The 15,862-nt window shown below is 45.4% G+C and overlaps 2 protein-coding genes across 15 annotated transcripts in view; both read left to right on the forward strand.

Annotated features, from left to right (window-relative positions):
- Positions 1 to 2,918, forward strand: part of dab1a (DAB adaptor protein 1a) — a 161,341-nt gene extending 158,423 nt beyond the window's left edge. For all 13 annotated transcript variants that reach the window (XM_060066872.1, XM_060066873.1, XM_060066871.1 and 10 more), the window contains one exon: positions 391 to 2,918. Coding sequence is in view for 1 of the 13 variants with exons in the window: in XM_060066874.1 (XP_059922857.1) it covers positions 391 to 438 (48 nt within the window). In the remaining 12 variants the exon portion in view is untranslated. The remainder of the gene's footprint in view (positions 1 to 390) is intronic.
- Positions 2,919 to 3,748: 830 nt separating this feature from the next.
- On the forward strand, positions 3,749 to 15,851 carry LOC132469809 (FYN-binding protein 1). Of its 2 annotated transcripts, XM_060067875.1 has the most exons (20): positions 3,749 to 4,436; positions 4,938 to 6,118; positions 6,622 to 6,755; positions 8,078 to 8,242; positions 8,547 to 8,871; positions 8,990 to 9,111; positions 9,729 to 9,757; positions 10,100 to 10,134; positions 10,456 to 10,636; positions 12,163 to 12,322; positions 12,555 to 12,690; positions 12,795 to 12,829; positions 12,960 to 13,041; positions 13,212 to 13,246; positions 13,593 to 13,662; positions 13,787 to 13,864; positions 13,996 to 14,012; positions 14,108 to 14,141; positions 14,442 to 14,553; positions 14,851 to 15,851. In XM_060067875.1, the coding sequence occupies exons 1-19, from the start codon at positions 4,428 to 4,430 to the stop codon at positions 14,545 to 14,547; spliced, it is 2,934 nt and encodes a 977-aa protein (XP_059923858.1). In that variant the 5' UTR covers positions 3,749 to 4,427; the 3' UTR covers positions 14,548 to 14,553; positions 14,851 to 15,851. The 2 variants fall into 2 exon arrangements, with proteins under 2 accessions (XP_059923858.1, XP_059923859.1); XM_060067876.1 differs by lacking the exon at positions 14,851 to 15,851 and having other exon boundaries at positions 3,750 to 4,436; positions 4,941 to 6,118; positions 14,442 to 14,557.
- The last annotated feature ends 11 nt before the right edge of the window (positions 15,852 to 15,862 follow it).

Here is a 15,862-nt window from a genome sequence, read left to right on the forward strand (position 1 = left end):
TACACACGCAGCCACAGACATACAGACATTAGGTTTTATGAGCGAAGGGTCTGTTGTTCTCTGAGAGCTCTACATGGGCACCGATGAACTGAGCGATAACTTTTGAGAAAACCGACGCCAGTCTTCTACTGCCACCTGCTGGCCAGAGTAGAAATGAAAGCTAATAAGATATTTTAATTGATCAGGAGGATATTAGGCCTAGCATTGGTAGCTAAGTTGAAACAATATAACCACTTATATATAAAAATATATAATATAATAATGATAATAATATAATAACCACATTGCTTTCTGTGAGTTAATGTGAAGTCGAGTAGACCTAGTCGACTCTGTGACTCTGTGTATATTCAAGGTTTTTTTCTAATGCTGTTGTCATGTTTTTTCCCCCAGAAATGGAAGGACCCGCTCTATGCCCAGGTCAACAAAGGGAAAAAATAAAAAAGCTACAAGAGACGTCAGAACCAGACCAGCAATTGGCAAACCAACAGAAACCTTCAGTGTGTGCGTGTATGTGCTTGTGCAAGTGTGTGTGTCTGTGTGTGTGTGGGTGTGGGAGTGTATAAAGCCCGACTCTGCCCCTGCACGGTACCACTGCCATTCCTCCTCTCCAATGTCTAACAACCTCCCCAGAGAAAGCTCCTCTAGCCCACGTACCTTCATCTCCTCCTCCGCCTCCTCCTCCTCATCTCGGCTGCCCTCGCTCTCCCTGTAAAGGACAGAGAGAGTTAGCGAGAGCGATAGAAAGACCTATGGTTGATTCCTCTTATATGAGATTGATATCTGTCACCAAATGCTCTTCCCTCCTGCTCCTCAATCTGTACCAATACCAAGGGCCAACACTTACAGATAGACCTGCTCCACCTACACCCATCCAGCCCTCCCCTTCTCTCTTTGCTTCTCTCTCTTACTCGCTCCTCCTCCTACACCTCTTCTTCTTCCTCCACCTCTGACATTTCCCATACCAGAGTTGTGGCCAGATCGACTCCTCATCCATCCACCTATGCGTGTGTGTGTGTGTGTGTGTGTGTGTGTGTGTGTGTGTGTGTGTGTGTGTGTCTCTGTGTGTGTGTGTGTGTGTGTGTGTGTGTGTGTCTCTGTGTGTGTGTGTGTGTGTGTGTGTGTGTGTGTGTGTGTGTGTGTGTGCGTGCGTGCATGTGCGCGGCAAACACAGACTACACTACTCAACTCATAAACACACACTGAGACTGGAAGGTATAAGAGCGACCATATTTTATGTACACGCAAATGAATTAGTGCGTGTAGCAGAGATCCAGTGGAGGAGCTAGATTCTAATGAGCCTACCAGGACAAATCTACTGCTTCTGCTTGGAAGATCCCTCCACCTGATTGGTCGGGCGTTTTTTTGTTTCGTTTTTTCCCCATACATGTGAGTGTCTGCTGGATCAATATGCAGAAAAGGACAACTGGAGCGACTCACATACAAATACATACACAGACATGCACAGGGGACGTGTGTCGGTTCAGAGCCAATATGTTGGTGTTCAACACTCCTACACCCACGAAGACCCAGAAAGACATACATATACGTGAATCAGACACCCGGACAAACACACACATTCAAATAATAAAATCAGACACTACTACATATACACCTATCAAAATACCACTTGACACACACGCAAACATTTGATTGGCCAAACATGTGTAAGTGGCCAGCTGGACACAGGCCAGAGGACTAGACGTGCTACAGAATGGGATCTGTGAAGACATGGATGTTGCAAATCAAACTGATTCTGTGATTGAACTGTTCACTCTCTATAGCTTTTGTACAATACAAATGAAAAAGAAATGAACAAATAAATGAAGACAAAAAAATGATTTTTTATTTTATAAGTCAAATCCGGCCACCGGGGGCAGCTCTATAGGAGTTATAGAGTGTACATGGCTTTAAGGCATCTGATCCATGGTTTGCCAAGCTCATTTTGTAAATAATGATAACAAGAATCATTTGGTCCAGCGGACTTCTGTGCTATAAAATAGGAAGGCTTCCGTTATGCAAATTCTTTATAGATTTTACCCAAGCAATATCAACGTTCGTCCTCTACTTATGTTTCCGGGTCTTGTCTCAAAGCGCCCCCTCCCCCAACCCTCACCCCTGGCTTCAGTCCCCTGAGCCTCGTTTCACACAACACCCTTGTTTCTCGTCTTAACCCTTTGTTGCCCAACATAAGGTCCCATTACCCCCTACACTGCACCAGTGTATCAAAGTTAGCATGACTGCTCATGTGACAGCAGCCGCTTCGCCATGTGACTTGTAGAACCCCCTCTCCTGCTCTACGTCCCATCACGTGTAGAACCCTCTCCCCCGCTCTGTCACACCTAGCTGCTCCATCCTCATTACCTGATTCAACCCCCCGCCCGGTCCGCCCACCTCGTAGCGTCCCATTCCTGAGTCCAGTGACCCTGCTGTACATGAGCGTCTCACCAGGGGGGGTGTTAGTCGTTCGTTGGTACATCCCCACCGCTGGGCTATCCGTCTCTCTGGTTCCAGAACATCTGCATCCAGGCCTCAACTCGAAGCCAGTGACTCCTTATTTTATGGCCTCCAGTCCGCTGCCTCATTTGATTTCTCTTTTATTTATTTTGAATTTTTGGACTTATTGATTTTGGTGTTGATTATCTTGATTAACAAACAAAATGATTGAGCAAAAAGTGAAATGGATTTAAAAAGGGAAAGCGTTGTTTTTGAGTCCGTAACATTTCTAGACCCTGTTTTAACTTTTACCTCAGCTAACGGTTTCTTAAGCGTCAAAATTGACACGTCATTTTTTTATCATTATGAATATGATGCATCCTACAGTGGATTTTTAGATGATTTTGCTTTTTTTCTCTTTTGTTTTGATCTTACGTATTCCACAATGTATTACTGTTGCAAATAAACACATCCCAAATGACTAATATGTCTATCCACACTTTATTTTACTCCTCTAGAGTAGTTATTTACATGCGTGAGAGACAGAGTGAGAGGGAGAGAGAGAGAGACTAATGGTTCGTGTCTGGCAGAGGTGACCCCTGTGTGTTTGAAAGCAAGGCGGGGGCACACTATTGTGTTGTAACTCAAGCCTGCTTTAATGAGCTGTCATGTCTCCGAAGTGCTGCTCTGACAGCCTCTAATGCAACATGCCATAAGCTTAATTAGCAGCTGAATGCCCAGCCAGGCCATTCCCTTCCTCTGTCTTATTTCCATACCAGCGCCTCCCTGCAGGATGCATAAACACAGTTAGCCCAGCAATATTAACAGTCCAGAGTTAGTTTGTTCACGGCATCCTATGTATGGAAATGTTTGCATGGGTACGTGTGGATAACATGATATTTTAAAGGTCAAACGGTTAACAATTAACCTGGGGAAAATCTGTTTGAAATGTCAGAAATTCACAGGACACAGCCCTCATCAGGCCATTGATACCAAGGGGTTTCATCAACCAATGGGAACGGTCCTATTGTTTCTCCATAAGCTAGAACCATAGTACACAGGCCCTCTGCTCCCCTTAAAGGTCCCACAGAACAAGTATTTAGCTGTTAGCCTGTTCTATAAGTTAGTGTGTGTGTGTGTGTGTGTGTGTGTGTGTGTGTGTGTGTGTGTGTGTGTGTGTGTGTGTGTGTGTGTGTGTGTGTGTGTGTGTGTGTGTGTGTGTCTGGGTGTGTGTGGGTGTGTGTGTGTGTGTGTGCGCGTGTTTGCGTGCGGGTGTGTGTGTGTGTGTGTGTGAATACCCTCTTGATTAGCTGTGAGGTATGTGTCAATAGCCTGGAATGTAAGGTATCAGCTACAGTATCATTTATCATATTTATAAAGGATTTCGGTATAAGTAACTCAAACATATCCGTTTCAATTCCAAAGAGACAGCCCACTCGACGGATATCCTTGAGCTATTTGTAAAGGCTACATCTTGGGTTCACCGATGGAAATCTCTACTGTTGTAGGTTAGTAAATCGTTTTAAAATACGTTCCTACTCGGGAGGCCTGCCACACACCCCTACGAAGCCTGACTCACATTCGTGGCACACCCTGTGCCAGACAAGCCACATTCCTGAAGGTAAAAACCTGTCCGGGAGCTGTCGATTAAGGTATGAGGCATTAAATCCTCCACCGGGACAAGACTTGTTGGACGAGACTGAGTGTTTCGGCAAGGTAAGGAGGGATATGCGCATCAACTTCTTTCTCACATCGAAACCTGAACGCGATGAGCCCATAGCACAGCACAGGACGCTGATGTTTGTGTTATTCTTCCAGACTTCAAGTAGGCCTAGATGAGAAACGATATATCGTTCAATCATTTACATAGTAGTTGTTGCAGCGATATATTATTATTTTTTACCAAGAGGAAATAATCGTTGGATCCAGAATGAGAGGCAAATGAGAATATCAGTGGAGTTGTCTTAAATAAACACCTGACGACCTGAAGCGCAATGGATCAGGTACGATTGATTCTATTGAAAACTTCTCAAAAACGACACTATGTAATGCTTTACGACATGACTGTTTGATATCCTACTGATCTGTAGATTAGGTTACAAATACGTTTTAATCGTTGTGTTTGTTTTCTTTTTGTTGTGAGGCAATAGATAACCAAACAAAACAAATATAAAACCTTTTTTTTTTAATCCGGTGTGTGTGTGTGTGTGTGTGTGTGTGTGTGTGTGTGTGTGTGTGTGTGTGTGTGTGTGTGTGTGTGTGTGTGTGTGTGTGTGTGTGTGTGTGAGAGAGCAATTGGGAGTCTATTACTAATGGTGGTTTTGATAACCTATGAAAGAACATAAAGACAGTCAGATTTCTTCCATTTTATAACTGGAAGAAATCAAAATCACTTTTAACTAACAATAACAATTGTAAGTAATACAATGTAATACAATGTCTACTATCACTTTATATTTACAATTACTGCGAATTTGCCCTTTCTGCCTAATGCTCCCCTCAAGCAGGAGGACACAATGGACTTCAACGCCCTGAGGGCTAAGTTCCAGGATGAGGAAATACTCCTGAGGCAACCCAGAAGCAGACCTGTCCTCCCAGAGAAACCCCAGATCGTCCCCCCTCCCCAGAGTCCCACCCACCACCTGCCGGCAGGGGCCCGGCCCTCCATTCTCACCTCCATCAACTTAGACACCAGGATGGCGGGGGCCCCCAGGGTAGTCTTCAAGGGGGACAAGAAGGACAGCCGGAAGCCCCTGATACCGCTGACCAAGACCAAGGAGAAGAACGACGATAAGTCCAAAGCCGGCAGTGATAAGGACAGAAAGTCCACGAAGGGGAGCAAAGAGAAGCAGGACGTGGAGGATAAAGACCCGCCCAAGCCGAAGAGCGGGAAAGACAAGAAGGGGCTGCTTCATTTCAGATCCAAAGAGTCCAGTGAGCTGGTGCCCGCCTCGCCTCCACCAAAAGGCACCCTCAGGAAGATGACCTTCCCAGGCTTCAAGAAGATCTCCAAGAGAGGGTCGATGGACATTGAACCCATTCTCGACTCCCCCAGCCCGGACGTCCACAGTGGACTGGCTCCACTGGTCCCGAGTGGCTCCCTCCCCTCTGTAGGAGCCCCAGCTGCAGAGCACACGCTGCCCCCCGCCACAGTCCCCGAGTACAACCCCATGGCAGCCCTCATGCCACCCAACTTTATCCCTATCGCTCCTCCCAACGGCCCCTCCTATGCCTCCCTCACAGACAATGTCCCTGCAATGCACACGGCTCCCTGGCAAGAGACAGAAACTCTATCAGAGGTGGAGCCCGCCCCCGCCGCGCCTGTTTCAGCCAGCCACAGATCTGCCACACCCTCCCCAGTCCGTAACTCCGTACAAAACAGCCCCTTGCTCAGCTCCGTGGCTGCCCCCAGCCCGGCCCCCTCCAGCCCCAGCACCCCACCGCTCGGATCGGGGCAGATCTCCGCCAGAGCAGGGGTGGAGGTTGACCACAACGGGGAGGAGCTCCCCATCACGGCCAACGCTGACGACGCCCTGCCCCTCTCGGCATCTCCCAAAATGGAGCGTCCGGGATCTGCGCTGTCCTCGGCCCTGGAGCGGGCGGGGAAGACCCCCGGGAAGAAGACCACTCCGGCGGACCAGAGGATCCTCCAAGCCCTGGAGAAAGCTCGCAGGAAGGCTGCCAGGTGAACTATGTGTCTCAAGCACTCTTTTAGATTCATCTTAAGTCTGTTGGCAGACGAGCTCAACGCTGGCTTTCGCTTCATATTCGTTCCGCCCATTCCTTTGGCTGGAAGCGGGGATCCGTAGGCGCGTAATTGACGATAAACAGACATCGCAAACTCGGCCGTAGTAGTAAACTGTAAAAAATAGTAAATCTTTACAAATCGTACACTGTGTGAATTGACAGTATGGATCTAAAGTTCGATTCAATTAAAATTCCCTCTCACAGGAATGGAATTTTGATCTGTGGAATTTATCTCTGTAACAAAGAGAAGTTCTGCCATCTGCTAGCAAAGTAGGACTTCTGGATTCAAGATTACTTTTGCAGTGGTATTGTTTGGTGCCCTTTGTTTAGATTGTTGAAGGGGTAGTTTCAACTGCATACCCTCATTGTCTTATCTTGCTAATGAGCCACGCTAATGAATAATGCTGAATAATCTTGCACTTGTCCATTGTTCCTCCACAGTCCCTTCACTTCAAATCTAATGAACCCAACTCCAGAAGGATTCCCTCCCCCAGGCAGCCTCGTTGATCTGCCACCACTGGACTATGAGGATCAAAGGAACCCTCAAGCAGCCCACGTAAACGGTTTTGTGAACAGTATGTACAGAAGAAAGCCGATGGACCCCCCCGCTAATCCCTCTCGTTCTTCCTCTGTCTCTCTGCGCCTTGCTCTATTTCACTTCATCCTCAGTCTGTCACCGTATGTTCTGGTTTCATTTTGGTTCCACTTCTCGTAATCGTTGAAAATACTATTTTACAATGGTTAAAGGTCTGCTCTCTCTCTCTCCACTCAATATTACTAACATACCTGTACAGCTGGCGAGGTGCACACACACATAGACACGTAGCAGCGTTTGAACTGCAAACTGAAATGTGGTATGCGCACAGCAGTGGTTGCCAGGAGGTCCTAAGTCAGGAGTGTTTTTTTGTCCAAATATTTAAATAGGGAGACAATGCATAACATCACCTAGATACTTCTTGTGCACCAGAAACGACGAGCAGAAGGCGGGGCTGTTAGGAGGAATGCCGAACATGCCTGTAATGTGAACGTGGAACTGAAGACTCTCTGAGATGAGTCGTGATCACAGCTCGATGTATTTTAACCAGCTGCCTCACTTTAATCACTGCCTTCTGTATTTCAGTTTTAATGTGTGTAAGTATTGCATAATGCAATTGCACATTTAATATTAAGATAAGGCTTTTGCCAGTGTGGTGCTGTCGACACTAATGATAGTCTATAGTCTAGAATTGCGTGTGTGTGGGGGGAAGGCTTGGGGGGGGGGGGGGGGGGGGGATGTGGGTGTCTGTTGTATACATTTGCTTGTTAATTTGAACACAGTATATAACATATAAGTATGTTTTTCCGGATAAACGTCTAACAAAGGTCAAGAAGTTTAGATATAAATTTATGTTTTCAAGAAATTAAATGGTCTGACCTGCTTTCACACACCAGATATTTGAATGCAACATACAACAGTTGAATACAACAGTTGTCAAAAATAACGTAGTAGGAATGAACATTGACTAGATTGAGACAAACTGACCAAACAAGCTAGCCAGCTGTGGGTTAGCACGTTGCAGGATTTTTGAGGCAGGGGACTTGAATGTATGATACTATTGGTGGACATTTGGAGCCTGTTTGTGTGGTATCATTATCAGAAGATTGTTGCAGCTGTAGAGGAACTCTCTATGATCTTGATTTGCTTTTGTATACCTTACCACAGCAGGAGGATATTTGTTGAATGACAAAATGTCTGTGGAAGTGAGGTGAAAGACATCAACTCATTTCATTGTGTTTGACTGCTTAGGCTTCTTGCCCATTGAACAATTTAGCTTGGCTTATCTCACGTATTGTTCCCTCTTTGCCTGTTGAAACCTCTTTGTAAATGTATGTAACAAGGTATGTTTTGTGTCGCAAGGTACGTCTGAAGAGGGTCCTGACGTGATGCCAGAGCTCATGGTGGTCCCTCCGCCTCCGCCGAGAAGGGCCCTCCCTGACCCCCAGGTTCTTGGAACCCCTCCACTAAAACCCGCCAGGCCCCCCAGTGTCAATCTGACTCCCTACTTGTCTCCGCCCCTGGAGGGTAAATATGTCAACATAATTCACGTACACAAGCTATTTCCTATAATGTACAGGCAGTTTGTGTGGCTGGCTACGATAAAATTAAGCACTATCTTCTGCTGCCAGAAATTCAACTTTTACACTATAAAAACGCTTATATTTGTTTGGGCTGATATTTTGAATTTTAGTAATGGGAAATAAAAAATAAAAATAAAGTCTCTGACTGCTCTCCAAACAGCACGTACAAGACAGAGCTGTCTCTGCTTTACATAATGTGTTATGTGTTTAATACAATTCTCACTGCGGTCACCTGCGTCTCCCTTTAGTGAAAGAGATCCTGACTCCTCCGGATTCCTGGGAACAAGAAGAAACCAGCGAAGGCCTCCCAGAGTTTGAGGACACACACTCCCCCGAGCCCCACTCTCCTCAGCCATCTGAGTATGCCTGGGGAAACGAGGACTACAGTACTCCAAACAGCCACAATCCCGGAAACCCACTTCCAAACAACGTTAACTCAGCCTATGAGGACTACGGAGCATTGGCATCAGAGTTTGAAGCGCCAAGATTCCGGGAGATTCCAGAAGAGGAGCAAAGTCAGGATGTGTTTGATTCATCTGCCCATAGCACTCAGGATAATCGACCGACTTCAATGTAAGCTTGCGCCCCCATTGAGTCAATGATTGGACATTTGAGTTATTGATTTGATTCTATATTTGAATTTGAGTCCTTGGCTTTTACTTCTGTTTCTCTACATTTGTGGCTCACCAAGGTTGCAAGCAAATAACAGCGTATTGGAGAATTCCGAGAACTTCTATGAAGACGTCAACGTGTCTGCCACAAAGAAGAAAGTGAAGGTGGAGGGAACAAAAAAGCGCAAAGGACCACCAAAGAGTAAGGACTCTTTCAATTTAATTCCAAGCCACCAAACATCAGCTTTTTGTCAAGGAGTATTATTATTAGCCTCGGGTCCAAAATCATAGCTATCCAAATTAAGACAAATAGTGTCGCTATCAAATACAAATAAACCAGATTTCAGACTTTGGTCAAGTTCCTAACTATGAGAGGTATGTTAAGTAGTGTAGTAGTCAGGTCTAATAGTATTGCTATAAAAGATAAGTCAAATATAAAACATATCAGACTTCAGATTTCAGACTTCAAACTATCAAAACTTGTCTACTGCTAAATTGATAGTAACCTGTTTCCTAGGTCAGTGCATACATGAATGACGTCATAGCAACCACCAAAATAACCTTTCTTAGGGAAAGCCTGCATAGGTAGTTCATGTATGGATTGAATTCAAATTTAGGGTTTGGATGTAAGGCATTTACACTATAAAAGTCCTCAGTTTTCATGTGTCACAGTGGCACTTTGAATACCTTTAAATATTCAATCGCCTTACTCTGTCTAGCCCAAAATAAATGTGATCTATAATACGTAATGTGCCTATGGATCATGGCAAGAAGACAACGTTTTAATATATTATTCATGTATTCGTCCCCTTTCAACAGATCCATATGATGAGACCCAACAGCCAACAGTAAGCAGGATGCCAATACAGAGCGCATTTGCAACTTTTAATCAAGTTTCTATACACATTCTCTGATTAATGTACAGTAGATATGTTTAAACGTGTGTTTGTGTGCATGCGTGTGCTTTTGTGGGTGAGGATGTGTGTATGTTTGTGTGTGTGCATGCATTTATGTGTGTGAGTTTGTGTGTGTGTGTGTGTGTGCGTGCGTGCGTGCGTGCGTGCGTGCGTGCGTGCGTGCGTGCGTGCGTGCGTGCGTGCGTGCGTGCGTGCGTGTGTGCGTGTGTGTGTCTTGTAATTGAAATGAGGCAGGGCTTAGCACATATCCTTATCTCCATTCTCCTTTCACAGAACGAAGAGAAGAGCAAGCTTGGCCGTCTTGGCAAGTAAGGCCCACACGTCTGAGTCTGACCCATTTCTGCTGTCACAGCTTTGTAGCCAACTCAGTGACTGGCCTTCTATCTCCATTAGCAACACCCTTGTTATGTTCCCCGCAGCCACACCCACATCCTATTATCCCATTATAATGTCCTGCATCATGGACATCCTCTCTCTCTCTCTCTCTCTCTCTCTCTCTCTCTCTCTCTCTCTCTCTCTCTCTCTCTCTCTCTCTCTCTCTCTCTCTCTCTCTCTCTCTCTCTCTCTCTCTCTCTCTCTCTCTCTCTCTCTCTCTCTCTCTCTCTCTCTCTCTCTCTCTCTCGCCTCAGCTTCAGGACACCTTCAGACAAAAAGGCTGCATCTGATGGGCCGGACGAGAAAGAGCTGAAGAAGAAGGTGAAGCAGCGGCTGGAGAAGGAGAAGAAGGAGCTGAAGGAGCAGAAAGAAAGAGAGAAGCGGGAGCAGAAGGAGAAGGAGAAGAAGGAGAACGACGTGAAGAAGAAGTTCAACGTGAGTTGTGTTGTTTTAGGACACAGAGAGAGAAGGAGGGGGAGGATGACCGATAGAAAGACAAAAGGGAGGACGACCAAGAGAGAGAGACAAGGGGGAGGACGATGAGAGAGAGTCAAGGGGGAGGACGACCAAGAGAGAGAGACAAGGGGGAGGACGATGAGAGAGACAAGGGGGAGGACGATGAGAGAGACAAGGGGGAGGACGATGAGAGAGACAAGGGGGAGGACGATGAGAGAGAGTCAAGGAGGAGGACGACCAAGAGAGAGAGTCAAGGAGGAGGACGACCAAGAGAGAGAGACATGGGGGAGGACGATGAGAGAGAGTCAAGGAGGAGGACGTCCAAGAGAGAGAGACAAGGGGGAGGACGATGAGAGAGACAAGGGGGAGGACGATGAGAGAGTCAAGGAGGACGAACAAGAGAGAGACAAGGGAGAGGACGATGAGAGAGACAAGGGGGAGGATGAAGAGAGAGACAAGGGGGAGGACGATGAGAGAGACAAGGGAGAGGACGATGAGAGACAAGGGGGAGGACGATGAGAGAGAGTCAAGGAGGAGGACGACCAAGAGAGAGAGACAAGGGGGAGGACGATGAGAGAGACAAGGGGGAGGACGTCCAAGAGGGAGAGACAAGGGAAAGGACGATGAGAGAGACAAGGGGGAGGACGATGAGAGAGAAAGACAAGGGGAGGACCACCGATAGAGAGAGAAAAGGAGGAGGACGACTTAGAGAGAGAGACAAGGGGGAGGACGACTGAGAGATAAGAGGGGGAGGACGACCGATAGAGAGACAAGGGATAGGACGACCAAGATAGAGAGACAAGGGGGAGGCCGACCAAACGAGAGATGGAGGGGAAGACGACCGATAAAGAGAGACAGAGGGGGAGGCCAACCGGGAGTTAGAGACATGGGGGAGGACGACTGCTAGAGCGAGGCGGGAGTGGTTGAGGAGAACAGACCTGTCTGAATTCATTCCTCTTGCTTTAGAAGTCAGGCTCACCGCTTACACGCTGTTCATGCTCAGACAGATGGAGGCTCACACATTCTCTCTCTACTCTGTGGTATTTGGCCTCATCTGTCTTTGTGTTCTGTTGATGTGTTAGCATTGCTAGCAATTAAAAATAATGAGCTAATGTGTGGCCAATTCTTTGGTTAACTATTTCAGAACAAGTAGACTTTAGCAAACCGAAATTTTACCTAAATGACAATGCTATTATCTCGAATATCTCCAATGTGGTTTCCAATAGAATACTGTTGTACATGTTTGAACTTAAAAGCCTAGCATATATTTTGATAGCACACATTAAAATAAATACTGTGCATGTGAAGGTGGTCTTCTCATCATAAAGTCTGACTTGACAGGAAATATTGCATATTTGTATTATGAATAATCTCTTGGTTATTAGCATGCCATTCACTGTCGACCCTTCACTATACAACACATAAAGCCTTGTCTTTTTCCTTGACCTACCTATATTGAATTTATTGACCAGGGTTTACGCACTCCCCCATCCTCACTGGTTTAGATCACAGGCCAGGAGGAGGCTATGTACCAGGCAACGGTAACTGTGACGACGAAGGGCCGCAAAAATGACTTGCCAGTCGAAAGGGGTGAGAACATCAGCATCATCCGAACAACCAAGTGCCCCAAGGGGAAATGGCTCGCCCGGAACAATAGCAACACCTGTGAGTAACATGAAATCTGCAAAACAAATGTATTCAAAGGTATTGCACTATTAAAAGCATCAAACTAATTTCTTCAGCTCAGTGGCATTACACAGATTCCTATTGGCCTATCTCTAGGCTTAGGGTTATCCCTTGAAGTTAGACCTTAACATGCTACGGTTTAGTGGTAGACACTCCTTTGCTGCACATCATGGCCTGAATGCTAATGCTCCCAGGACGGGTTTTCTCTCAGACGGTTACATATCAGTGGACCACGTGGAGCTGGATATCCAGGAGATGATGCAGATGGGAAAGAGAGCCGCCACCTCATACCCCGACAGCAGCAGCAACAGCGTCCTGGATGGGGCGGCCTCCATCATGAGCAACAGGTGAGTACATGAGCACAATGAAAGGGAGAGTGCTACCATTCCAAAGGTTCATTACAGGGTCTCACTTTGATACATTTTTGTCTATTTTGCCTATTTTTCCTTAGGCGTTCAAACCATTCCCCAGATTCTACAGGAAGCTGTAAGTGTCCTAACTTCAAAATCCTATTTTAAAGTCGGTTCTGTTGAACCCTGAACCCCATAGTAAAAATGTATGTGTGTCTCTGTATGTGTGTTTGACTGTGTGTCTATGTGTGTGTGTGTGTGTGTAGTCACTGACGACAGCGAGGAGTGGACCGGTGATGACGAGGACCCTCTCACACCCACAAACTCAGTAGAGCCCTTCACTCCCCAGTGAGCCCACACCGTCCATACCTCTGTGTGTGTGTGTGTGTGTGTGTGTGTGTGTGTGTGTGTGTGTGTGTGTGTGTGTGTGTGTGTGTGTGTGTGTGTGTGTGTGTGTGTGGGTTTATTGTGTGCATGAACGAACGTAAGTCTAATTGGTATTGGTTGTTCACTTACAGGGGCCACACAAGAACACACTCCATGCCAGACTTCGGTAAGACAGTAATCAAATAAATCCAAGTCTGATATTGACCCTTAAGGCTGTGACGGCTACAGTATATTTTAAATTCGCGCCTCCCCTTATCTGAGCTTGGGGGAGTCATAGAATAAACAATAGCTATAGATAAGGCTAGTTTATACTAGATGTAACAGGCAGCGCCTTCTGACAGGATACAGTGTATGCATTGAACTGCATTTGATTACAGCAAATAGTCATTGTTTATCGGGGGACTTAAAACTGAACATCAAGAAGTATTTGTGTGTTGATGTCATTATCATATATTCCTTTTAGTGCTGTGAAGTGTGTTTTTCGAAGTTGTTTATGGATCGTGGCCTTTTAGGGAAGAAGGAGCTAAGTGCAGTCCACCAGCACAGTCACAGTGACATCAGCACACAGGAGCCTTCTATGCAGTAAGTATACCTAGCTTCCAACTCTCTCATAGAACTTTGTTGTTCTTTTCACCTGTCAGTCAGTCAGCCAGTCGTTCATCCTGCTAAACTCAAAAAGTTGTCTGCCTGGGCTGTTGTTTTTCAGCCCGAAGCATGAAGCACTTCAGAAATTGACCACATTCTTCCACTCACCCAAACCTGTGGCGGAGGAGCCGACTACCAGGTGTGAAAGATGTACCCACCCACCGCACACACACACACACACACACACACACACACACACACACACACACACACACACACACACACGTGTCTGTGAACTAAATCTCTTTCCATGTTTCAATCCAACTACAGCACTAAAGAGGAGGCCAGTAAGTAAAATATTAAGACTGAAGTGTTCAGATTCTTTGCAACCTGGGAGAATCACACTTTTTAAACATAACGCTTTTCCTGGTTATATTTTCAGGTCACACACTTGTGGAGGAAGAAACTGTTTCTTCGTAAGTAACATTGCAACACAAACACACAGAAATTCAGGGCATGTTGTGCAACCAGTTGACAGACGAGTTCTGGAAGTTTGTGTTTGAGGGTTTTTACAAGGACCTGCAGAGAAAGAGAGAGTGAGATAAAGAGAGAGAGAAAGTTTTTTTTTGTGCGTGAGCAGGAGGCAGACCAGACATAGACCAGCAGGTCTGTCTCTTGGAGAGGGAGTGTATGTATGAGCCTGTTAAGAGAAGATCAAGCGAGAGGTAGGAAGGGAGAGAGACATTGAGATATCAACATTGACTGTCTCCCAACAGGCCTGAGACCCGTCCCACAGAGGAATTAATCACAGACATATCCGACATGCTCATCCTGCCTCCCCCTGAACTCTATGCGGACCCTGAAAATGTGACATCACTGTGAGACCCAGTAGGTGAGTGGGCACATGGATCCTACCCTGTGTGTGAATGTGTGTGTGCTTGTGTAATTGTCTGTGCATGTGTGTGTAAGTGTGTTTCTGTAATTTTCTGTGCATCTGTGTGTATCTGTGTGTATGTCTGTGTGCGTGTGTGTGTATATGTGTGCATGTGCGTCTGTGTGCACGTGTTTGCGTGGGTGTCTGTGCGTGTGTGTGTGTGTGCATGTGTGTATGTCTGTGTGTGTGTGCGAGTGTGTGTGTGCGTGAAATCGTTAAACTTAATGGTTTTTCTGTTTCCTCATTGACAGACAAAAAGCTGCTGCTGATCAGTCCGATCACCATGCAAGCTTGACATCCTACAAAATGTGACAGCCAACGGCCAACAAACGGCATGTGGTCTTGGTCAGTTTTCATCTATCCCATGTGTCAAAAACACTTTTGAGGAGTCGATGTGTGTGGGAAGTTACAAATTGACCTCTGAGAAAGGTTTACACACAGCGGATGTCCAACTGAAACAGTGGTCTCTGATTTACCATATGGAAATGTATCTACTTTTAAAACACATGAACAAGCTCAGAAAGGCATGTGTCCAATGCTACTTCATCAAAGAAAGACTTAAACGCCTTAACATGGAAAAAAACTGGTCCATTTGACACTAAAGTACATCTGATTCTAAATAGGGTCACATTTTTGTGTGTAGTTGTATACAGAATAAAAAAGTGAGCTCAACCCTTTACCCACAAACGGTGGAGCTCGTTTGCTAAAAGGTGATACACTAATTGTAGTACTTACTGATGTTTTGTTGCTGACTGATGTTTTGTTGCTTTGCCTGTTTACTATTTTGTATACATATTTTTGTTTTTGTTATTATAATTATGCCAGGATGCTGGAGACGTTCAGAAATATAGTTAACATTTTAAAATGATATGCAACCTGTTGTCAGTCACAATATTTATCCCTCTATGTTGTTGCATTTGATCTTTAATACTGTTTAATATTTTCAGTTTGGTTTGATTATTCCTAAATCATTCAAAGTCTCTAGGTTTTTAAGTTGTCAGATCGGAAGTTCAAGAAAATAATAACCAACTATCAGTAACATCATACATAATATATCACAATTCATGACTTATACATTATTTTGTTAGGGATGTACACCAAGGGAAATGGATTACGAATCTTTTTACACTGAAGGTTCCAGCAGGCATGATTGTGATGATGTTCACGAGTTTCTGGACCAAAGTTACTCCTTCATGTATGATATTACTTCTGATGTCAAACTTGAGATAATGAATTGACAATTAGCCCTTTTGATTGTATGTA

The sequence above is a fragment of the Gadus macrocephalus genome, chromosome 12 (genome assembly GCF_031168955.1).
Source record: "Gadus macrocephalus chromosome 12, ASM3116895v1".
Lineage (NCBI taxonomy): Eukaryota > Metazoa > Chordata > Actinopteri > Gadiformes > Gadidae > Gadus > Gadus macrocephalus.